A 22,739-nucleotide genomic window follows, 5' to 3' on the forward strand; every position below is an offset into this window, starting at 1 on the left:
TCAGCAGGGAAGAGCGACTGAGCCATATGTTTTGAGGCTTTTTTTGGGTTTTTTTTTTTCCTATTCTTACTACCACCACCCTAATCCGGTGCTTTCTGATTTGTTGCCATTATTGAAGGAGTCTTTTTATTGTGCCCTATTGCTGCTTTAGCCACCTCTTAACAAAAGTTTTTATAAATGCTACAACACTAATTTAAAATTTTCCATGTTTTCTTAACAGAATAAAGACCGAACCCTTTACCTTGGCATTCAAGGACTTTTCTTTGTTTGGTCCCAGTAGTTCTCAAAGTGTCATCCCTTTCCCAGCAGTAGCATCCCTGGGAACTTGTTAGCAGTGTAAATTCAAATCCCCCTCCCCTCTGTCTGATTCAGAAACACGGGGGGTACAGCTCAACAAGGTGTTTTAACAAGACCACCACATGATTCTGATGCTGAAGTTTGAGGACTGCTGGTCTAGCCATCCCTTTTCATTTTGCAGGCAAAGAATTGAAGTATAGAGAGAGAGGTTAATTGGCTTGTCCAAACTCATACAACTAGGTAGAGTTTTCTTTCTAATACTCTATACTTGATTGACTTTTTATGAGTTGCAATCAGAAAGCAGTCCGAGACGGGAAAGTTGGAAAGGCTTTATAGAGAATGAGGGACTTGACAGAACACTGAACTATTACCTTATGTAAGTAGAAACAAAAGAGATGGATATTGTAAGCAAGAAGACCACATGAATAAAGGCATGAAGATAAAAACATACAGTTGACCCTTAAACAGGTTTGAACTGCTTGTGTCCATTTATACGTGGTTTTTTTTAAATAGTAAATACTACAGTACTACACGATTTGTGGTTGGTTGAACCCACAGATCAGGAACTGCCAATGTGGAGGGCCGACTGTAAGTTATAGGTGGATTTTCAACCTTGCAAGGAGGATCAGTGCCCCTAACCCCATGTGTTCCAGGGTCAAATGGGTATATAAACATATTCTGAGAACAAAATAGACAAGTTGGACTCATAATCAGTAGGTCTCCTTTATAGGAATATAGAGAATAATGTATGTAAAACAGTGATCATAGTGCCTGGCATATTGATAAAATGTTAGCTGCACTTTGTTGTTGTTGGGCTGGTATTGTTGGTTGTATTATTGATTTTGTTGTTGTTGTTAGGAAGGTAGTATGGAACAGAAGTTAAGACTGGGTTCCTGAATCAAATCCCAGCCCTAACACTTACTGACTTTTTGACTTCTAGAAAGTTACTTTCTCTAAACCTCAGTTTCCACATTTCTAAAATGGGAATAATAGTATCAACCTTATAGGATAGTAGTAATGATGAAATAATGTTTGTTGATGACGTGCCTGCTTCATAATAGGTACTTTAATAAAAGTCTAGTTATTTATTATTTAACTAATAACTATTATTACTTCCTAGCTTGGTAAGTCATCTTGTTTGACTCTGAATGACATAAAGCTTTGTCAAAAATCATCTGTCCTGAAAGGGTAAATTGTTGTCATGATTTAAAACAGTTCACAAATATGACCAAGAAAAAAAAAAGGAAACTTTAAATAAGAGGGGACTGGTTAAATAAATTTAACAAGGGGCTGATTACATAAATTATGGAACATTTTTATTCTGTAGCCGTTGGAAAACATGTTTCAGAAAGAAATTTTGTGACCTGTATCATGAACTATATGTTCATGATATATGCTCATGGTATAATGAAAATAAAAAAGCAAAATACAAACAGTGCATACAGTGTTTCAGTTATGTAATTTGTATAGAGAAAAAATAACTTGAATATTCTAAAATATTAATGGTAATAAACTCTGGGTGATGAGATTTTAGTAACTTTTTCCTTTTGTGTTTTTCTTTATTGTTCACATTTTCTAAGTGAACTTTTTAAAAATTAGAATATAGTTGATGTACAATGTTACATAAGTTTCAGGTGTACAACATAGTGATTCACAATTTTTAAAGGTTGTATTCCATTTATAGTTATTATAAAATATTGGCTATATCCCCTGTGTTGTACTGTATATCCTTGTAGCTTATTTTATACATAGTAGTTTATACCTCTTAAACCCTCACCCTTATCTTGCCCCTCCCCCCTTCCCTCTCCCCACTGGTAACCATTACTTCTCTGTATCTAAGTCTGTTTCTTTTTTATTATATTCACTAGTTTGTTTTATTTTTTAGATTCCACATATAAGTGATATCATACAGTATTTTTCTTCCTCTGACTCATTTCACTTAGCATAATACCCTCCCAAGTCCATCCATGTTGTTACAGATGGCAAGATTTCATTCTTTTTTATGGCTCAGTAGTATTCCATTTTGTGTGTGTGTGTGTGTGTGTGTGTGTGTGTGTGTACACGATATCTTCTTTATACATTTATCTGTCAGACACTTAGGTTGCTTCCATGTCTTGGCAATCGTGAACATTTTTATAATTAGGAAAAAAATTGTGACACATACTTTAAATTTGTGGCAGGATCATTGGAATAATATTATAGCCTCCTAAAATGAAATGATCAGTATTCATTTTTATCAGTGGTCAGCCTTGGCATTTGTGGATTTCACATTGTGTTTTCTACTAGTCAAGAACTATTCTAATCACTCATCGTGAGAAATATTTTGTGATAAGAATCATTATTTCTACATTTTAAAGGTTTTTTTGAAGATTGAATTGGATAATATAATAAAGGCCTCTAGCTAGAATTTGAAATATATTTTGAGTGCATCTTGCTAACTTTCAGCATCCCATCTCAATTATGATAATAGCTAACATTGGAATGTTATCTCTGCCAGGGACTGTGTTAAGTATTAATCTTCACAAAAATTTTATGAGGTACGCACCATTATCTCCATTTTATAGATGCACTGAAAGTCAAACAGGTTAAGGAACCTTTCCAAGATTGCACAACCACTAAGCCAGTATTCTAACAAAGAGCTAAACAATCTTTCCAGAGCCTGTATTCGTAAACATTGTGCTATGCCGTCAAATATGTAAAATAAAATATCAAAATGTTATTGATATTTACAATACAAAAAGATCTAAGGAGATACTCATTATGAAAATAAAGGGTCTGATGTATATGTTGTGGTATTTTTATATAAAGTGTTAACTCATTAACACTTTGAATAAAATAAGACATGAAAAATTATGATTTCATTTTTAAAAATTCTTTAACATTTCCAAAAGTATATGTTTCATTTCATGGTATTCTTTTATATGCTAATATACTCCTAGTGATAAGTATATCCAATAGTATTTCACATGACTAATGTGTATTTAGATAGCACAGTGGTAAAGAGTATGGGGCTCTGGAGCTAGACTGAGTTCACATTCTGCCTCTGCTTCTTAATATTTTGTGGCCTTGGGCAAGATGTTTAACCTCTGTGTGCCTAGTTTTCTCATCTGTAAAATAGGAATAATAATATGTTCCTCAAAGAGTTGATATAAGGATTCAGTGAGTTAATTCATATAGAAAACACTTGAAATAATAGTGCCTGCACGTGGAAGTTTTCAGTGTTGGGTACACTAGTTTGTAATAGTACTATTATTATTCCATTTACTCTCATTATCATCATCTGTATTGATTATATAATAAGCTTTTTTGAGACATCCATGTTACATTTTGTGAAAACAAATAAAAACATTGTACTTGGAGTCCACTGAGCTAAAAATTATTTTGCTACCACTTACTAGCTTTCTAACCTTCAGCATTTCACTGAACCTTAGTGGGCCTCAGATGACCACTAATAATATCTTTCCTGTCATCTGATCTTTTGATCTGTAAAATATTGCTAGAAATCATGCAGCCTCAGAACTGTGGTCTAACTATGGAACTGTGAAAGAAAGAGAACTGATGATGCTTAGTCTCTCGGTCCATTTTCCTTCTTTCATTTAAGTAGTTTGTTGTGTGAATTTACAACAAAGGTTAAGCATTTAATGCTTGTAAGAATATAATAGCCTTATTCTCATTTTGACCTTCATACTTTACTCTCCTGGCTTTCACTACTCCTTTTCTATAAAACTAAACTAATAAAAGGCATTTCTAAAATTGTCTAAATTTCATGTGAAAATAAAACTAGGGACAGGCTAAATTGTTTCCTTTTAAGCTGTGTGCATATGGTGATTTTTGTGTCCTATTTTATACTTTACTAACACCTTGTGTGCTTTTAGTATGGCACTTATTATATTGCTTCAGTTATTTGTTTACATGTCTAGCTTCCCTACTAGATTAAGTCCCTCAATGGCAGATTTTTATATACATAGTGATTAGCAAATAGATGAAAATTAATAGCTTTTAATTAATGACTTATATGAGTCTTATGTTAGCCTTAGAATTAGGTTTGTCTTAATTATTGATTTGGGACCATGGTCATTCTGATCTTGAATTAATGATGCACTTGATATTCTTGTCGTATCAGCTTCTACTTTGGATGTAATGATACTTTTGAATTATGTTGTTTTCCAATTGAACTTTAAAAATACTTAAAATTTATGAAAGTTACTTTAAAATAGTTTTTCTTGTTTGATAAAATTGAAAAGAGTGATTGTATTTTATGAATTTTGTCACGTTAGGAAATATTGAAAATGCAAAACTGGAGGTAAGATACGAGAATAGAAGAAAGAGTTTTAAAATGTTCCATCGGGGGGGGGGGGGGGCTGTTCAATACTCCTTTCCCTGAAAGCAGTGGGAGAAAATGTCTTAGGAGAACAAAATGTGATATGTAACAGGAAAGAATGAAAATAAAGCTAAGCTACTCCCAAAGGATATTAATCCTTGAATTAGTAGTTGTCAGTTGATTTTCTTTTATTTTTTATCAAGCTAGAGTATGAATTCTTGTCAATTCAGGACCCACAGATACATTTTTATATATACAGTAATGATAATTTTGACATTGCTAACTATCCACTTACATCATATGGCTAATTCTCAAGAGTTGGATGACACATCTGCCATGAAACACCAGTATTGTACCATATATAAATAATGACAGCTAATCTACACTTTCTGAATCTTCACTCCTACCAGAGTATATTTTCAGAGTGGCAAAATTCTCTAATTTTTTATCTCCAACCCAAATCACTCACTGGAGCCTGAGATCAATATATTTGGTTTTGTTGAGAGTCTCCACGTGAATGTCCCACAGCTTCCTCAAAACTCAAAGTCCAAACCTGGGGACTTCCCTGGTGGCACAGTGGTTAAGAACCTGCCTGCCAGTGCAGGGGACACGGGTTCGAGCCCTGGCCTGGGAAGATCCCACATGCTGCAGAACAACTAAGCCCATGCGCCGCAGCTACTGAGCCTGCGCTCTAGAGCCCGTGAGCCACAACTGCTGAGCCCACGTGCTGCAACTACTGAAGCCCACACACCTAGAGCCCCTGCTCTGCAACAAGAGAAGCTGCTGCAAATAGAAACCCACACACTGGAACGAAGAATAGCCCCTGCTCGCCACAACTAGAGAAAGCCTGCGCGCAGCAACAAAGACCCAACGCAGCAAAACAAAACAAAACAAAAAATTTTCTCATTAAAAAGAAAAATCCAAACCTTTTTTTTTTCCCTCCACATCCCTGTCTTACCTACAAAGGTTCCTTCCTTATTAGTACATGGCACCACCATCCATTGGATTGCCCAGATCAATATTATTCTTGGCACTATCCTCTCCTCCACCCAACCCATATCCATTCAGTCACCAAGTTTTACGAATTTACCTTTTGAATATATCTCAAATCTATTCAGTTCTTTCATTTTTATTACCATAGTTCAAGCTATGTTCATCTCTCCATTGTATTACTCCATAGTTTCCTAATTGGCCTCTTGCCACCAGTGCCATCCAATTATCTATCTATACATTGTTCAGGTAATCTCCCTAAAACACAAGTCAGAACATGTCACTGTTCTATATTTAAAACCCTTTAGTGGCTAGCCTTGGCCTTCAAGATAAAATCTAAATTCTTTAAAGTGTTTGTAGCACCCTTCGTAATCTGGACCCTGCTATGTGATACAGCTTTACGGACCAACGTGCAGTTCTTTGAGACTTCTAGAGGTGAGCACCTTCAGGTCTTCACAAACACTATTCCTTCTGCTTAACTAACTCCCAGTAGTTATCATCTCACCTTGGACCTTCTTCAAGAAACCTTCACTAATACCCCAGCATCATACCCTAACATCATCTAAGATTGGATTAGATATTCTTGTGTGTTCCCATAGTACCTTCCGCTTATCCTTTTTACAGCGTATGACATATACTGTATTATTATTGCCTGCTTAGTTATTTATGTCTCGTCTAAGCTCTTGGAGGGTAAGTACAATATTCTGTTTGGTTGCTCTGTTTTACCAGTACCTCACATAGTGCATGGCACATTCATTCATTTATTCTTTTTTTTTTTTTTGACTGCGTTGGGTCTTCGTTGCATGCAGGCTTTCTCTACTTGTGGCGAACGGGGGCTACTCTGTTGCGGAGCACAGGCTTCAGTAGTTGCGGCGTGTGGGCTCAGTTGCTTAGTTGCTCTGTGGCATGTGGATCTTCCCAGATCAGGGATTGAACCCGTGTTCCCTGCATTGGCAGCCAGATTCTTAACCACTGTGCCACCAGCGAAGTCCCATTCATTTATTCTTTACTCATTCAGCAAATATTTGTTGAACGTACTTTCTGTCAGAATGAAGAGTGGTCTAAATTTCTTCTGTTGAAATGAAGCCTTGTTTGAGTTTTCAGTAGTTCTTTATAATATCAAAGATGTGGCTTCTAAAGATTATTATTCAGTGGTCAAATATATTTTCTCTGACAAGTCTTAGATAATCCCTATAGTTCATGTTGTGAAAATTCAGCAGAATTATGTGTATGTGTGTGTGTGTGTATGTACATATGTGTATAAATAATAACTGAATATGTTAATGGAAGTATGGAACAGTATCCTGAATAGTTAAATTTTTTAGAGTTTGTAACTGTATATAAAATACAATTATAAATATCTGATTATCGCAAGTCAGACTTTTAAAAAGCAGTTTTTTATAATAGCTTTACTTCTGGGCTCCCTCCCTTAAAATATTTAAGTTTTTAAAGTAAAATATTTAAGTTTTAAGTAAAATATTTAAATTAAAATGCATTTAAGATAAATTTTTGTCTTGATTTCATTTTATTCATGGATTTTTTTAGTAGTTCGAAAAAAGCTGTGGTAGTTCCCAACTGTGTTAGAAACAGTTGTCAAGTGTGGTTCTTTACACTGTGAGACTGGGAGCTGTTTCTAAACACACAGTTACTAGCACAGATTTGCCTAAGTTTCCAATCTGATCAGTGGCTATGGGTAAGTAATGTGGAACTCATATAGTATTTGTGGGGGAAAAAACTTCTGGAAATTAAATTCCATAAACTACCCTTTATCTTTAGGTTAGTCTTTAAACCTAAAGTGTATAGACTTTAAACCCCAGCCAATCAATAGTATAATTTTTTGTACATCTTTGAGATAGTTAAAAAGGTATGTAAAAATTAAGGTATTCTGCTTAAGGTGTATAGACTTAAGTCTCTTCTTTTGTTGAAGTGCATCTTAATATAAATTTTCAGTGCTATTTAATATCAAAGATTTCAAAGATTATTTTTTAGTTAAATAAGCATGCTTATTCTCCAGAAGCCTTTATTTATTCCTGTGGTTCCTATTGATAGTGAAGACTCTAGTATATTTATATAGGATTTATAGTAAAATCTAAAAATTATAAAATAAATTTTGACATTATTCATATGTGGGTATAGCATCCCTTTAAACTGCATGATACTATTTATCCTTTAAGAGAACTGATAAGAATTTAATAAAACTGTATGTATGTGTGTGTACTATCCAATTAGGGTAGCCACTAGCCACATGGGGCTGTTGAGCACTTGAAGTATGGCTTATCTGAATTTGAGGCATACTGTAAGTATTAAAAACACAGAGCTTTAGTATGAAAAAAGAGAATGTAAAATATCTCATAATTTTCTATTGATTACATGTTGAGATAATAAATTTTACCTAAGTGGGTTAAATTTATATTAAAATTAATTTCACTGATATTTTTTTAATATAGCTACTAGAAAATTGGATCACATGCTGTTTCTATTGGGCATCACTGGTCAAGAACTATTTTTCTAATTGTTTTTCTAATTGAAAACTACATTTTCTGTAAGTTATGGTTGAAATTGAACATTTTTGGTATTGAGAGTTATTTTTTATTAGTCTTAGATTACAATTTGACATTTGAATACTGGTATTCCAATGTTAGATATAAAAGTAAAAGCTATAAAGTTAAAAAAATTTTAACAAAATATTATTTTGAGGTCTTGTTTTTAGACTTTGTTGTTAGAACAATACCATAACCAGTCCTTCATGATTTCTTGGTTCCCGGATTGGACACAGTTTGGCAGCTATCATAGATCTTTACTTTAGTCATTGTATAATTTATTTAACATTTTTTTGTTTGCTTCATATGTGCCAAATCTATCATAATTTCAGGAGGGAACAAAAAATAATGGATATGCATGTAAATGAGTTTGCAGAGTTGGAGGTAGGAAGAAGTGAAGCAGTTCCTGTCTGGCTTTTTATTTTCTGTAAAGTAGTATGTAAGGTCATCTTAGTCTACCACTAGTGGTGGTTTCTGGGGAAAACTCCTTGAATTGAGTAAAATTAAAGAGTTCTTGATGGATAAGAATCAACATCTATTCAGCTGTTATTGGGCACTAAGCTGAACATGGAGGAAAAATATAAAATAGGGACCTTGCCCTCAGAGCTTAAATTTTGTTAGGAAAATAAGAGTGTATGCCAAAAAAGTAAGAAAACAGATAAGGCAGCTGTGATAAGGTAAAGAATATATGGTGTATATACGGTACTATAGGAGTTCAAAAGATGAAGAGAACGCTAGTGACTAGAGATTGTTCTTTGCGTGTGTGTTTTGGGTTTTTGTTTCTTCTAAGCTTTCTCCTTTTGCTTCTTATTTAAAATAGTAGCCAAGTGATCTTTCCAGTATGACCCCTTTGTAAAAATACCTTCTGGCGCTGTATGTAATTTTCAGAACAGTCAGTGGTAATTTATTATGAGAGCTGTATAGAATTTAGCACAGATTCTTTATCTCAGCACAAGTAAGAGTTTAATACAGTTACTTTAGAACTGAGCTTTGAGTGCTTTAGAACAGGACAGTGTTCTGAATAAGAAGTTGAGGTTACTGTGGCATTACATGATTCAAATCATGTAGCTTCATGTATTTATTTGGTGTGAACTTCAGCTTGCACCTGAATTAACAAGCACCTTCTCTTTCCTGTTATTACCTCTGCATTCCTTACTTTTCAGTCCTTAATATTTGCTGTGTTGATGGTGAAAAGGAAAGATGGTGGTGTCTGGGTGGGTATCTGTAATAGTAAGATCTATAGATTTTAAACAGGAGTGGGATTAGAGGGAGGGCTGTATAGGATGAAAAGTTTGAGGATGTTCTTTTGAGTGTTGTAGAAACTGACTACTGCACGATAAACCAAGATGATAGAAGTATCACCCGCACGTTTATACACACTGCAAACATATAGAAGTGTAACGCAAAACTAAATGCATGGCTAAACTCTGAGGAAGGAAAGAAGAGAAGGAAATTCCCAGGTGCCAGGTATGAAAGAAATCAAATCAAAACCTTAAGTGGGAACTGGTGCTGCTGTATAAAATAGTACAGGCCCCTTTTGGTCCTGGATATATGTCCTAAGAAGTCTGGGGTGGAATTTTAGTGGAGAATGGAGATTGGGCCTTTTCAAAATAGAGCTAGCTCTGAGACCCAGGCATGCAGCCTAGAACCTGAAAGAGCTTTCCTAATTGTACATAGATTTTTTTAAAGTGACCAATGATAGAACAATCTAAATGAGAATATAAAATAAGTGTGTATGCAATGATTAAAAGGATAAAAAAAGGAAATGAAGCATGATGAAGTAACAGGCCAATATGAAAAAGAAACAGACTCGAAAAAGAAAATCAAATCACATTCAGAAATGAAAAATATAATCTTGGAATTTGGCTTTAGATGGATTAAATAGCATATTAGATATTCTTGCTTGGCTGAAAAGGAAAGAAATATAGCAATAAATGGTTAAGAAGAACTAAATCTAAAATATAATGACCCAAAAGTAAAAAGTTGAAAATATAGGATTGGCAAAATGCTAGGCTGATACAAAACAAGACAAAAAGCTCTTAGAAAAATATTATCAGGCAAAAACAGATTTTAAAGGCAAAAGTATTATTAAGGATAAAGAGAGCCATTGCATAATGATGGAAAGGAATAATTCACTAGGAAGAAATAATAATCTTGAACCTTTATGTCCAAGTAATATTATGTCAAAGTATATAAAGCAAAATTTTACATACTAAAAATGGACTACCTACAGGTAGTGGGAAATTTTAACACATTTCCTTCAGAAGCCGACAGATAAATCAGACCACTGCTACCACCACCCTCCAACAAAGGTGAAGGCATAGAATATTTGATCAATACAGTTAACAAACTTGATATTTTAGATGTGTTTAAACTTTACTTTCAAAAAATAGAATGTAGATGTTCCTTTCAATCACACATGAAACGTAGAAATTAACCACATATTAAACTACAGTGGGATGACTGACAAATACCCAAGCATATAACACCGGCTATATTTTCTGACTACAGCATAGTACATAGAAAACTTACTAGGTTTTCCAGGTTTCATTTGAATAATATTTAAATGGAATAATAATAGCTAAAACATTTATTGAACACAGTGTGAGCCAGGCATACTGCTGAGTGTTTTGCACATGTTATTCTATTTAAACACTTTCAGCATCCCAGTGAATTATAAGATAGTGTTACCATCTTTACTAGTGAGAATATTTAGGTGTAAAAATGTTCATCTGCCTAGGACTTCCCTGGCAGTCCAGTGGTTAAGACTCCGAGCTTCCACTGCAGGGGGCGTGGGTTCTATCCCTGGTTGGGGAACTAAGATCTGGCATGCTGCAGGGTGTGGCCAAAAAATTGATTTATTGATTGATTTTTAAAAGTTTATCTGTCCAAGGTCTGCGGTTGGGATAAAACCTGTTTTTAAATACACTGTTACAACCCCCCATCTTTTTTTTTTTTTTTTTTTTTTTTTATTCACACACACACACACTGTATTTTATTTTTACAAGACATAAATAGACTGACACCAAGCATTGTACATGGATGACCACAAGAAAAGCAACAATGATTGCAATTACCAAATATGAAACACACTCATACTATGTCATAATATTGACATTCAGTCCAGTAATCCTCCACTGTAACAGCTCCTTTACTTTGCAGTGAAAATTGATTTGTATATTCTTTGCCTCTGAGTCCTTGTGGGATTTTTTTTTTTTTTTTAATTCAGACAGAAAGTCACAAAAATTATACTCATCCTCATCAGTTCACTCAGTCCCATGTAATTATTTTTTTTTTTTTCATCTTGATCTTTTGTTAGCACTTTTATGAGTTCATCAGTTTTTCATTAGAGTTCTGAAAATGCTTATTCATTCAGTTCATCTTTTAAAAACACCTTTATTATCAGAAAATATAGCCAGATAGAGAGGCTCACATAAAACAAATATATAGTTTATTGAATTATTGTTAAGGTTGGTATTGTAATACCAATAGATCAAGAAGTAGAACTTTACCAGCCACTGCAGAAGCCTTTTATGTGCCCCATTCCTGCCCCACAAAAAGCATTTTTATGATAATCATTTTCTGGCTTTTTTCTTTGTAATTTTAATACTGTAGTGTATATTTTTAAACAGTATGCTTTAGTTTTGCTTATTTTTCCCCCATTTTTTCCCATATAATTTGTCGAAGAAACTGATATAGTTTGATCTTTTAGAATTTTTAACAGGTTTGATCAATTTGAGATTTGATGGTTTTGGCAAATTTTGTAGGTGGTGGTGTGTTCTTTCATCAGGAGATATATAATATCTGGTGGTTTTTCTTTTTGTGATATTAGAAGTATTGATACTCAGTGGTTAAATCCATTAACTCTTTAGAGATTGCAGATTTTTATTTTTTCTAATTTTATTATTTCTTCTTCATTTATTGCTGGAATGTTTCTGTAAAGAAGCTTCCCCTCATCTAATACTTAGTTACCTGGTAGTTTAGTTTATATAAGAGAGGAAGAGTAAATGTTTTGTTATTTCCTGTTGTATAACAGTTTTCAAAATGATGAGTTGCTTTTCACTAGCATCTTTCAAAGTAACCTTTTTCCCCCTTTTTTTAAGTGTCATAAACACAGATTTAAATATATTTCTTTTGGTTCTTTTCAGTTATTCTTACTGATGCTCAAATTGTCCCATCTTTGGCTAGTGGGAGCTTCTTCAAGTTGGCTCTCTTCCATCATGGAGTTTATATTTTAGTAAATATATGCATGTATAAGCATATGTATATGTATTGCCTTGAAACACACACATATACTAAACACATTGTTCTGTATATTTTGGGTTTTATACTTTCTGTATATTGGAAATAGTTCCTTATCTGTTCTGTATAGAACTGCTTTATATTTTGTAATGGCCACATCGATAGTATAGCTATACTATAGCTTTTTAACAAATACTTACTGATGAACATTTTGATTGTTACCCAGCAGTATTATAAACAGTACTGCAGTGAATATCCTGGTACTTACTACTTTGCCCATGTGTGTGAATATAGCTGCAGAATCAATTCCCAGAAATGGAATTGTTAAGTAGTAATAGCTATTGTCAAATTGCTCTCCTTAAAGCAATTAAGAATTGTTTTTTTGCCTCATGCTATCCTTTGATATATAATACTAGTATGTGATCAAACTTTTTTTATGTATATAAATTTATTTCTTTATTTTTGGCTGCATTGGGTCTTCGTTGCTACATGTGGGCTTTCTCTAGTTGCGGCGAGCGGGGGCTGCTCTTCGTTATGGTGCGCGAGCTTCGCATTGCAGTGGCTTCTCGTTGTGGGAGCATGGGCTCTAGGTGCGCGGGCTTCAGTAGTTGTGGCACGCAGACTCAGTAGTTGTGGCGCACAGGCTTAGTTGCTCCAAGGCGTGTGGGATCTTCCCGGACCAGGGCTCGAACCAAGGGGATTCTTAACCACTGCGCCACCAGGGAAGTACTGTGATCAAACTTTTTGATCTTTGATAATCTGCTTTGATTAAAAAAATGTCATTATAGTTTTTATTAGTATTTCATTTGTATTTCCTAAATTATGAATTGTCTGTTCGTGTCCTTGGTCCAATTTTCTATTGAATTGTTAGCCTTTTCCATATTGATTTGTAGCACTCAGATATAATAAGGAAATTACCCTTTCGTGACATGTGTTGCACATATTTTTTCCTAATTGTGTTGCTTCTTTTGACTATGTTTATGGTTTTCATTTTCCAAGAAGAATTTTTAAATGTTAAAATATTACTGATTTATTAGTTCATTTTTAACAATCCAAACTTAGGAAAGAGTTTAGAAGTACAGTACAAAGAAGTGTGGGTTTTTTTTTCTCTCTGAACCCTTCAAGAATAAGTTCCCAGCCTTCGTCCTGTCACCTCCTAATACTTTAGTGTGTATTTCCTACAAACAAGGATATTCCCTTAAATAACCATACTACACCTATTAAAATCAGAAAGTTAACATTGACACGTTACTGTCTTTAGACCCCCGTTCAAGTTTCACTAATTGAATGAATTATTTCACTATTATATTAATAACAACCTTTTAGCAAAAGGATCCAGTTCAGAACCACATGTTGCATTGAGTTGACATATCTTTTCAGTATCCTTCAATCTGGAACAGTTCCTCAGGCTTTCCTTGACTTTCATAACTGACAGTTTGAAGATTATTCAAAACAAATTAGAACAAGAATTTGTTCTAATGTTTCCTCATAATTAGATTTAGGTTATGCATCTTTGTCAGGAATATCATAGAAGTGATTCTGTGATCTTGTATGCTATCAGGTGACACACGGTTTCAGTTTGTCCTATGAATGATGATGTTCACTTTGATCCCTTAATTAAGACAGCATCTGATTGGCATCTCTACTGTAGAGTAATGGTTTTTCCCTTTCTACTTAATCAGTATTTTGTGGGGGAGGTACTTTAAACATCTCCTTGTCAAACTTTCCATTTATTCATTTATTTGTAGTAGAATGAATTTATGGGTTGTTGTCCATTCAGTGGGTTATAATCCCTTTACTATCATGAGTTTTGGTACTTGCAGCATGATTTTGCTAGTGGGTGGCCATTCAGGCTGACTTCAGTGTTCTTTTGACATGTCCTCATTACTGAGCACTTTCTTGTTTCTGCCACAAGATACTCCAGGCTCATTCTGTATTTCCCTCAACCTAGAATCAGCCATTTCTCCAAGGAGCCCTTACTCCTTTTATAGAGAAGTATTCAGAAGCAAAGATCCAAATGCTAGTCATGCTCATTGCTGTTGGAGTGGCATTGCTTCCAGGCTTTGTCAGTGAACAGAGCTAAGGAATATACGCGTGTATAATCCACACATTTCCAAACATCTGTATCTATACATATTTCTATATCTATCTATCTTTTAAAAACAATGAGTTCACATTGATAATTCCAATATAACACCGTAAGATTTACTCTAGCTTTCTCTTTTTTTATATTTTAACTCTTCTCTTTCAGAAGCCTGGCTTCCATTTGATCAGTCCCTCTGTTGTTTGTTACCAAGCTTCCAGTTCCACCATCCCCTCTCCTGTGCAATGCCCTTCTCTCCCTTCTCTGGCTCTGACTCTCCATTCCAGGCCACCTTCCCCCACATGGACTTCCTTCTTAACCCCTCTTGAGCTCCAACACTGTATGCCAGACCACCCTCTGCATGGGTGCCCTTTTTATCCTACTTGGTATCTGATACCCTATGCTGAACTATCCCTCTCTTTTGACACCTTTCTCACCCCACTTGGACTCTAACCTTGCAGTACTCACGTGTACTCACTCGTCACGTGAACATCCTCCTCACCTTTTTTTTAAATGCCTTCCAATTTTGTGTCATACCTTGAAAGAGCTTCTCCACTTTAACATTATAAAAAATAATTTTGTTTTCTTCTAGTGATTTTGTTTATTTATATTGTATGTAAGCATATGGTCTATTGTGGAATTTATTTTGAAGTAAGAAATGAAGTAGAAATCCAGCACTTCTCAGATGGTTATCCAGTTGGCTGGAATTTTGTATAAAAACTGTATCTCCCCCCAAAAAAATTTATAAAGTTTTTTAAAAGTTACTGAATCCATAGAACTTTTTCTTAAAAATGGGTGACATTTTTCATATTGTTTTTGTTTGTAACAGATGATGATGTACCTGCAGATATGGTTGCAGAAGAATCAGGTCCTGGTGCACAAAATAGTCCATACCAACTTCGTAGGAAAACTCTTTTGCCAAAAAGAACAGCGTGTCCTACAAAGAGCAGTATGGAGGTAAGTTCAATGTAACTGCTTTTTTGTGTATGTAATGAAGGAATTGTTAGGAAACAAACAGAAAGGGGATCGTCATTATTTTTTAGAAGTAATGATTATGGTAAAAATATTTGCTTAACTAGTTTTCATTTTGTTTTTAAAGGGTGCTTCAACTTCAACTACAGAAAACTTTTTTGGTCATCGTGCAAAACGTGCCAGAGTCTCTGGAAAATCACAAGATCTATCAGGTATTTCCTATGGGAAAGCTAAGAAATAGGGTCAAATAATTTTTATTTTTTGATACCAAAAAAAAAAATCAAATTAAATGTAGTTTATTTGTACATTTGAGATTGAGAAAGTGATTATTACAGAATAAACATGAGAACCCGTCACCTTCTCCATCTCTGACTGTAATTGTTGTATAAAAATCCTTTTTGTATGTTTAGTGTAACCAGTTTTTGAAATTGTGCATACTAGCTAGCTAAAAGAAAGAATACTGTCAAGTCAAGATAAAAGAAAATAAATGTGTGTCATCTATGAAAGCAAATGCTTATAAAATGATTGTCGTCAAAAAATAAAAAGCTGTTCATTAGACAAAATGGAAATTGTGCTCTTTAAATAATGAGAAAGTCTTTGCTAGCATGATAGATTGTTTATATTCTGTTTGTTAATCTCTTTATAGCAGCACCTGCTGAACAGTATCTTCAGGAGAAACTGCCAGATGAAGTGGTTCTAAAAATCTTCTCTTACTTGCTGGAACAGGATCTTTGTAGAGCAGCTTGTGTGTGTAAACGCTTCAGTGAACTTGCTAATGATCCCATTTTGTGGTAAGTGAAAATTTATTTCTTATTATCTTGAGATATATTACTTGCTGCCCAAAATGCTGAAGATGGTAGGAAAGCTGGAGTGTGAGTTGATGGTTACAGTTAAATAGTCAGAAGAAAATTAGAATGCTTATAAATTCCAAGTTACCTGTTTATCACAACAAATGTTGGTTGTCAGTCCAGGCAGTGTTTTTTGTTTTGTTTTTTTAAAATATATTTTTAATGAATTTATTTACTTTTATTTATTTTGGCTGCGTTGGGTCTTCGTTGCTGCGTGCGGGCTTTCTCTAGTTGCGGCAAGCGGGGGCTGCTCTTCGTTGTGATGTGCAGGCTTCTTATTGCGGTGGCTTCTCTTGTTGCGGAGCACGGGCTCTAGGTGCGCAGGCTTCAGTAGTTGTGGCTCGCGGGCTCTAGAGCGCAGGCCCAGTAGTTGTGGCACACGGGCTTAGTTGCTCCGCAGCACGTGGGATCTTCCTGGACCAGGGCTCGAACCCGTGTCCCCTGCATTGGCAGGCGGATTCTTAACCACTGCGCCACCAGGGAAGCCCGGCAGTGTTTTTAAAACAATAAAAGAAGTACTTTTTCTGCTACTTGTCAGTTAAAAGCAACAGTGATTATGGGAAATGTTTTTCATTCCATTGCTTTTTAGAAACAGTACGAAGTCTAATTTAAAACAGCTAATTAATTAAATCTGATAGTTAGATAAGACTGTAGATTTTGTATATCACTTTTGGAAAATAGTTCGAACATTTGTATTTTTGAACCATAAAATAGGCATACCCTGGGACTTCCCTAGTGGTGCAGTGGTTAAGAATCCTCCTGCCAATTCAGAGGACACAGGTTCGATCCCTGGTCCAGGAAGATCCCACATGCTGTGGAGCACCTAAGCCTGTGTGCCACAACTACTGAGCCTGTGCTCTAGAGCCCGCGAGCCACAACTACTGAAGCCCACGCGCCTAGAACCGGTGCTCTGCAGCAAGAGAAGCCACTGTGATGAGAAGCCCGTGCACCACAACAGAGAGTAGCCCCCACTCACTGCAACTAGAGAAAGCTCGCACACAGCAACGAAGACCCAGTGCAGCCAAAAAAAGCATGCTCTTTGACCCAGCAATTCCACTTCTGAAAATTTGTTTACCCTATTTACAAATTTTTCATAATAGCATAGTTAGTGAGGGGAAATTAGAAATAATGGAAAAGTCTAGCAGTAAGGGATGGGACTAAAAGTAAACAATGTAATGTCTACTTAGAGGGTTGTGATATAGTCATTAACAGTGATTTTTACAGCTTTTAATAACATGGGAAGATGCTATGTTATAAAAAGTAAAAAGCAGAATACAAAATTTTATGTGTTACAGTCACAACTGTTACAAGTGAAAATATCTGTACCTAAAAAGACTGTAAGGAAATACAGTAAACTGTTTAATAGTGAATATATTGAAAGTATAGGTTATCTCTTTATACTTTTCTGTATTTTACAACAGCTTATATGTATTACTTCTATGATGCTAAAAATAAGGTATACCTTAAATTTATGAAAAAATTATATTTGTGTTAGAAAGGAAAAAGAGAACGAAGAGCAGAAGAAGAAACATTTTGCTTTGTACAAGAAGTTACAATAGTTACTATCACTCCATTTCTAAGATTTGATGGTTCTTGATAGGACATAAATGAAGCATCATCATTATTTTTCATCATTATTTAAAATAATCCTTTTAAAGTGAAACTGTATGTGGCTTTTACAGTAAGGGTGGCTTTTATTTTCCCCTGACTAAACAGTCAGATTTTAAAGAATTGACACTTATTCTTTTGGGTGGACTGTTTTTTATATGCAGTTACATTGTTTTAGACAAAAATTTTATTTTTACATTTAAAATTCTGCTTTTTCATATTCGTATAAGTTTTTGAGGCCTCAAATAATTTTTATAGTTGTTTAAAGGACATTTTATGAAGAAATCTTTCATTCCTTTCCCCCTTCAGGAAACGATTATACATGGAAGTATTTGAATATACCCGCCCTATGATGCATCCTGAACCTGGCAAATTCTACCAGATTAATCCAGAAGAATATGAACATCCAAATCCTTGGAAAGAGAGTTTCCAGCAGTTGGTATGAAGTATAAATGGAAAACACTGATTTATATTATATATTTTAAATAAAAGTTCCTTTTTAAAAATTTAAACTCAAGAATAGGTTTCAGGGGAGCTCCCTGGCAGTCCAGTGGTTAGGACTCCATGCTTTCACTGTTGAGGGCCTGGGTTCAGTCCCTGGTCAGGGAACTAAGATCCCAGAAGACTCGTGGCACCGCAAAAAAAAAAAAAGAATAGGTTTCAAGCCAGTGGACATTTATCAACCAACAAAAAAGTCAACAATTCTTTTCACTACTGACATATTTATTAATCATTTAAACAGTAGCAGTAAGTATCAGTAGCCTGAGAGCAGTTATACTTTCTCTGGATCTGTTTGAACTTATATTTAAATTATTACTGTTGAGTAGTTATTTAAAGTTTCACATTTAGCTTAATTTTCATATGGTCCTTTACGAATGGTTCCCAGCTGGGGGTGATTTTGCGCCACAGGGGATGTTTGACAATGTCTGGAGACATTTTTGGTTGTCACAGCTGGAGAAGAGACTGCTACTGATACCTGGTGGTTAGAGTCCAGGGATGCTACTAAACATCCTACACAGGATAGCCCTCACAACAAAGAACTGTCTGTTCCAGCTTGAAAAACCATGTCCTATTTACTGGATATTACTGAGTCATAAACTGTTCTAGATTTTACATTGCAATATGCAACAGAAAATTTGTTGGACTGATAATTGTTTTTGATAATTAATGAAAAATTCATATAGTACTAAATTAATTTAGACTATAGTATTTATGTTAGTAGTCAGTATTTGTTTTTGTGTTTTTGTTTTTGGTTTTTTTGATGTTTTAGTATAAAGGTGCGCATGTAAAGCCAGGATTTGCTGAACATTTCTACAGTAACCCTGCAAGATACAAAGGAAGAGAAAATATGTTGGTATGTTTGATTTGTCTTTTTCTAATATTTAAAATGATGATCTTACAGTTCTATACTGACTTTTTTTTTTTTTTTTTTTTTTAGTATTACGATACAATTGAAGATGCTCTTGGTGGGGTACAAGAAGCTCATTTTGATGGACTTATCTTTGTTCATTCTGGAATATATACTGATGAATGGATATATATTGAATCTCCAATCACCATGATTGGTGCAGGTATGTGTAAATGCATTGTCATTAGAATTTTAATATTTTATTTACATGATGGGTTTTTAAAATGCTAGTTACTTAAAATCCAGATGAACCTTGATAATATCTTAATTGTAGGAAAAAATACAAAATATCATGTATATTTTATATGATGGAAATGAAAACTTTAGAGTTCAGAAATTATAAATGTACCTATTTCTTTTTAGGGGGATGTGTGTATTTCTTGATGTCAGTACTTTGTCCAGCTGCTTTAGTTGTTCATTAAGGAGAGAAAAATATTGGTTAATTTTATCTTTTATTTGAAAATACAGAGGATAATGTTTTTATTGCTGTATTTTTAATGAAACAAATGTACTTTTAAAATACTTTCTGGGGCTTCCCTGGTGGCGCAGTGGTTGAGAATCTGCCTGCTAATGCAGGGGACACGGGTTCGCGCCCTGGTCTGGGAAGATCCCACATGCCACGGAGCAACTAGGCCCGTGAGCCACAACTGCTGAGCCTGCGCGTCTGGAGCCTGTGCTCCGCAACAAGAGAGGCCACAATAGGGAGAGGCCCGCGCACCGCGATGAAGAGTAGCCCCCGCTTGCCACAACTGCAGGAAGCCCTAGCACAGAAACGAAGACCCAACATAGCAATCAATCAATCAATAAATAAATCTTAAAAAAAAAAAAATACTTTCTGTACTGTTTCAAAGCTGTTTTTATGGTCAGGCTTCTAAGAAGAAATGTAGTATTTGTTGAGCACTGATCAGTTATTTGAAGATTTATGGTATATCTGATTTTTTTAAGGATACTGTAGTACGAGACCATTTTAAGATAGCTAGTTAATTGTTACTAGTTAATGAAATTTGCATTTACTGCTCTTTCTTCTTCCCTCCCCCATTTCCACCTCAAAGAAAAGTAGGAGAGAGTATAGAAAATTTTGCCTACTGATTTCCATTACTTTCCAAATCAAGGCCAGTATTGGAAATAAGTTTAAATAAAGAAGTTTCTCTCTTTCTCTCCCTGCTCATCATCCCTTTCTTTCTTCTCCCTGAGCCTTGTTTTCTGGTGCTGCTGGTTGTGATTTGGTTTCCACAAGAAACCCACTTTTTAATATGCCATTGCATTTGATACTAAATACTATTTGTAGTTGAATCTTATTAGAAGTATTACTATACATGGATTTGTGTATAATGGTACTCAGATAATGTCCATGTTAAGTATGACTGCCTGTATGAAGGCCAATGAAACATAGTTATCTATCTACTCAATACTAATGTTCTTTAAAAGTTCCCTCTCCAAAAAAAGTACCCAATTTAAAAGCCGTAAAAAGGGCAGTACTGAATTATTAGTTTTATGGCAGAGTATTTTTACTGATTAAAAAAGTAATTTTTAAATGTCCATTTTATCTGTCTGATAAACGTAATATGCTTTAAAATATTTTCTTCGTAGCACCTGGAAAAGTAGCAGACAAAGTTATAATTGAAAACACTAGAGATTCAACCTTCGTTTTTATGGAAGGTTCCGAGGATGCTTATGTTGGATATATGACAATAAGGGTAAGGCATTTTTTAATTTTTAAGTATGTATGTGGAAATCATTAAGGCAGTGGTTGTTTATTTCAAACAAAATTTCTACTTTTCAGTTTAACCCTGATGACAAATCTGCTCAACACCACAATGCACACCACTGCTTAGAGATTACAGTAAATTGTAGCCCTATTATTGATCACTGCATCATCCGAAGTACATGTACAGGTTAGTGTTCCCGTTACGTTTTATTATAAAATGAGTCACTGTGTTGCCCAGTAGGTTTTTAAATAAATTATTTTTCTTACAGTTGGCTCTGCAGTATGTGTTAGTGGTCAAGGAGCATGTCCCACTATCAAGCACTGTAACATCAGTGACTGTGAAAATGTTGGACTTTATATAACAGATCATGCACAGGTATTTTTTAATTTTGTGGGTTTTTTTCTTTTTTCTTTTTTTAGCTCTACTAATGTTTATTTCTGGTTAATTGTTGTAGGGAATATATGAAGATAATGAAATTTCCAATAATGCTTTAGCTGGGATTTGGGTTAAAAATCATGGAAACCCAATTATTAGACGGAATCATATTCATCATGGACGTGACGTTGGTGTGTTCACATTTGATCATGGCATGGTAAGAACATTTATTCTTAATAGAAAAACTGATGTCATATCAGTTAAAATTTCAAATAGGTGTCAGCATTTTATCATCATCAGAATGCTGAATTGAAAAGTGAAGGTTTAAAAGAAGATTTCAGCATTATATTCTAAAGTCAGTATGCAGTATCAATTCTATAAATTCTTGAATCTAACATTATATACATCTACGGAAGATGGAGTCCTTAGGGAATTGATGTGATCTTTGAGGGGAGTAAGGTCTAAACCAGTAGTTCTCAAATGTAACTGTGCATAAAAATCACCCAGATACAATAAATCAGAATTTTTAAGGACGGGGCCCAGGATATGCATTTTTTAATAAGCACCATAAGTGAGTTTAACGCAGGTTGTTTGTAGACTACACTTGGAGAAACAATAGTTTCATCATTAGTTTGACTTCCATTTCATTCCTCTTAAAAATTTTTTTAACTGGTAGAACTTTAATAAGAAATACAGTGATGATAATATATCAGTTCTAAAATTCTTATGCAGCAGTTAATTAGGCATCTTTATATGGATGATATTATGTTTTAGTTACTACTATGTCATTTTACACAATTTTATAGAGACATGACTTTTTTAGCTCTCTTAGGCCAAAAGTAATGTTCTTGGGTGCCTATTCAGGTATTCTTTTCATTTAATGTCTAATTTTTATTTTTTTGCCGCTCTGCACAGCTTGTGGGATCTCAGTTACCCCACTAAGGACTGAACCCGGGCCCTCGTCAGTGAGAGCACAGTGTCCTAACCACTGGACCGCCAGGGAATTCCCTAATGTCTAATTTTTGTTGAAGTAATTTTCAAGTCCTAGTACAGCATTGGCAGCGTTTTTTGTTAAGAAGTCAGAGCTAGGAGAGGAGGTTTGATGTGGTGACAAACAAGGGTATGGTGAAGTTTTATTGCTATTATATGATATTAATCACACAACTTTGGAACGTTGAATTGACATATACAAATTGTCAGTTAGCGAAGGAAATTTTTTATCTTCATTTTTTGTGTCTGAAACCCTAATATAGAACTCTTTTTTTAAAAACTGAACTAGACCATGAAGAGTACCCTTTTATCAAGTTCTGATTAGATGTAAATAGTTTCAGACCGTCCAGCTTATT

At 34.7% G+C, this 22,739-nt stretch overlaps 1 protein-coding gene across 2 annotated transcripts in view; it reads left to right on the forward strand.

Moving 5' to 3' along the window:
- FBXO11 (F-box protein 11) overlaps positions 1 to 22,739 on the forward strand; it is a 101,327-nt gene that overhangs the window by 60,088 nt on the left and 18,500 nt on the right. Inside the window, exons 2-11 of one of the 2 annotated variants that reach the window (XM_036872308.1) lie at positions 15,302 to 15,430; positions 15,573 to 15,657; positions 16,095 to 16,236; positions 18,211 to 18,340; positions 19,172 to 19,255; positions 19,340 to 19,472; positions 20,900 to 21,006; positions 21,093 to 21,204; positions 21,287 to 21,393; positions 21,473 to 21,610. In XM_036872308.1, the coding sequence (XP_036728203.1) occupies positions 15,323 to 15,430; positions 15,573 to 15,657; positions 16,095 to 16,236; positions 18,211 to 18,340; positions 19,172 to 19,255; positions 19,340 to 19,472; positions 20,900 to 21,006; positions 21,093 to 21,204; positions 21,287 to 21,393; positions 21,473 to 21,610 (1,146 nt within the window). In that variant the 5' untranslated portion in view covers positions 15,302 to 15,322. Of the gene's footprint in view, positions 1 to 15,301; positions 15,431 to 15,572; positions 15,658 to 16,091; positions 16,237 to 18,210; positions 18,341 to 19,171; positions 19,256 to 19,339; positions 19,473 to 20,899; positions 21,007 to 21,092; positions 21,205 to 21,286; positions 21,394 to 21,472; positions 21,611 to 22,739 lie in introns of both variants that reach the window. The other variant, XM_036872307.1, reaches the window with a different exon arrangement.

The sequence above is a fragment of the Balaenoptera musculus genome, chromosome 13, assembly GCF_009873245.2.
Source record: "Balaenoptera musculus isolate JJ_BM4_2016_0621 chromosome 13, mBalMus1.pri.v3, whole genome shotgun sequence".
Lineage (NCBI taxonomy): Eukaryota > Metazoa > Chordata > Mammalia > Artiodactyla > Balaenopteridae > Balaenoptera > Balaenoptera musculus.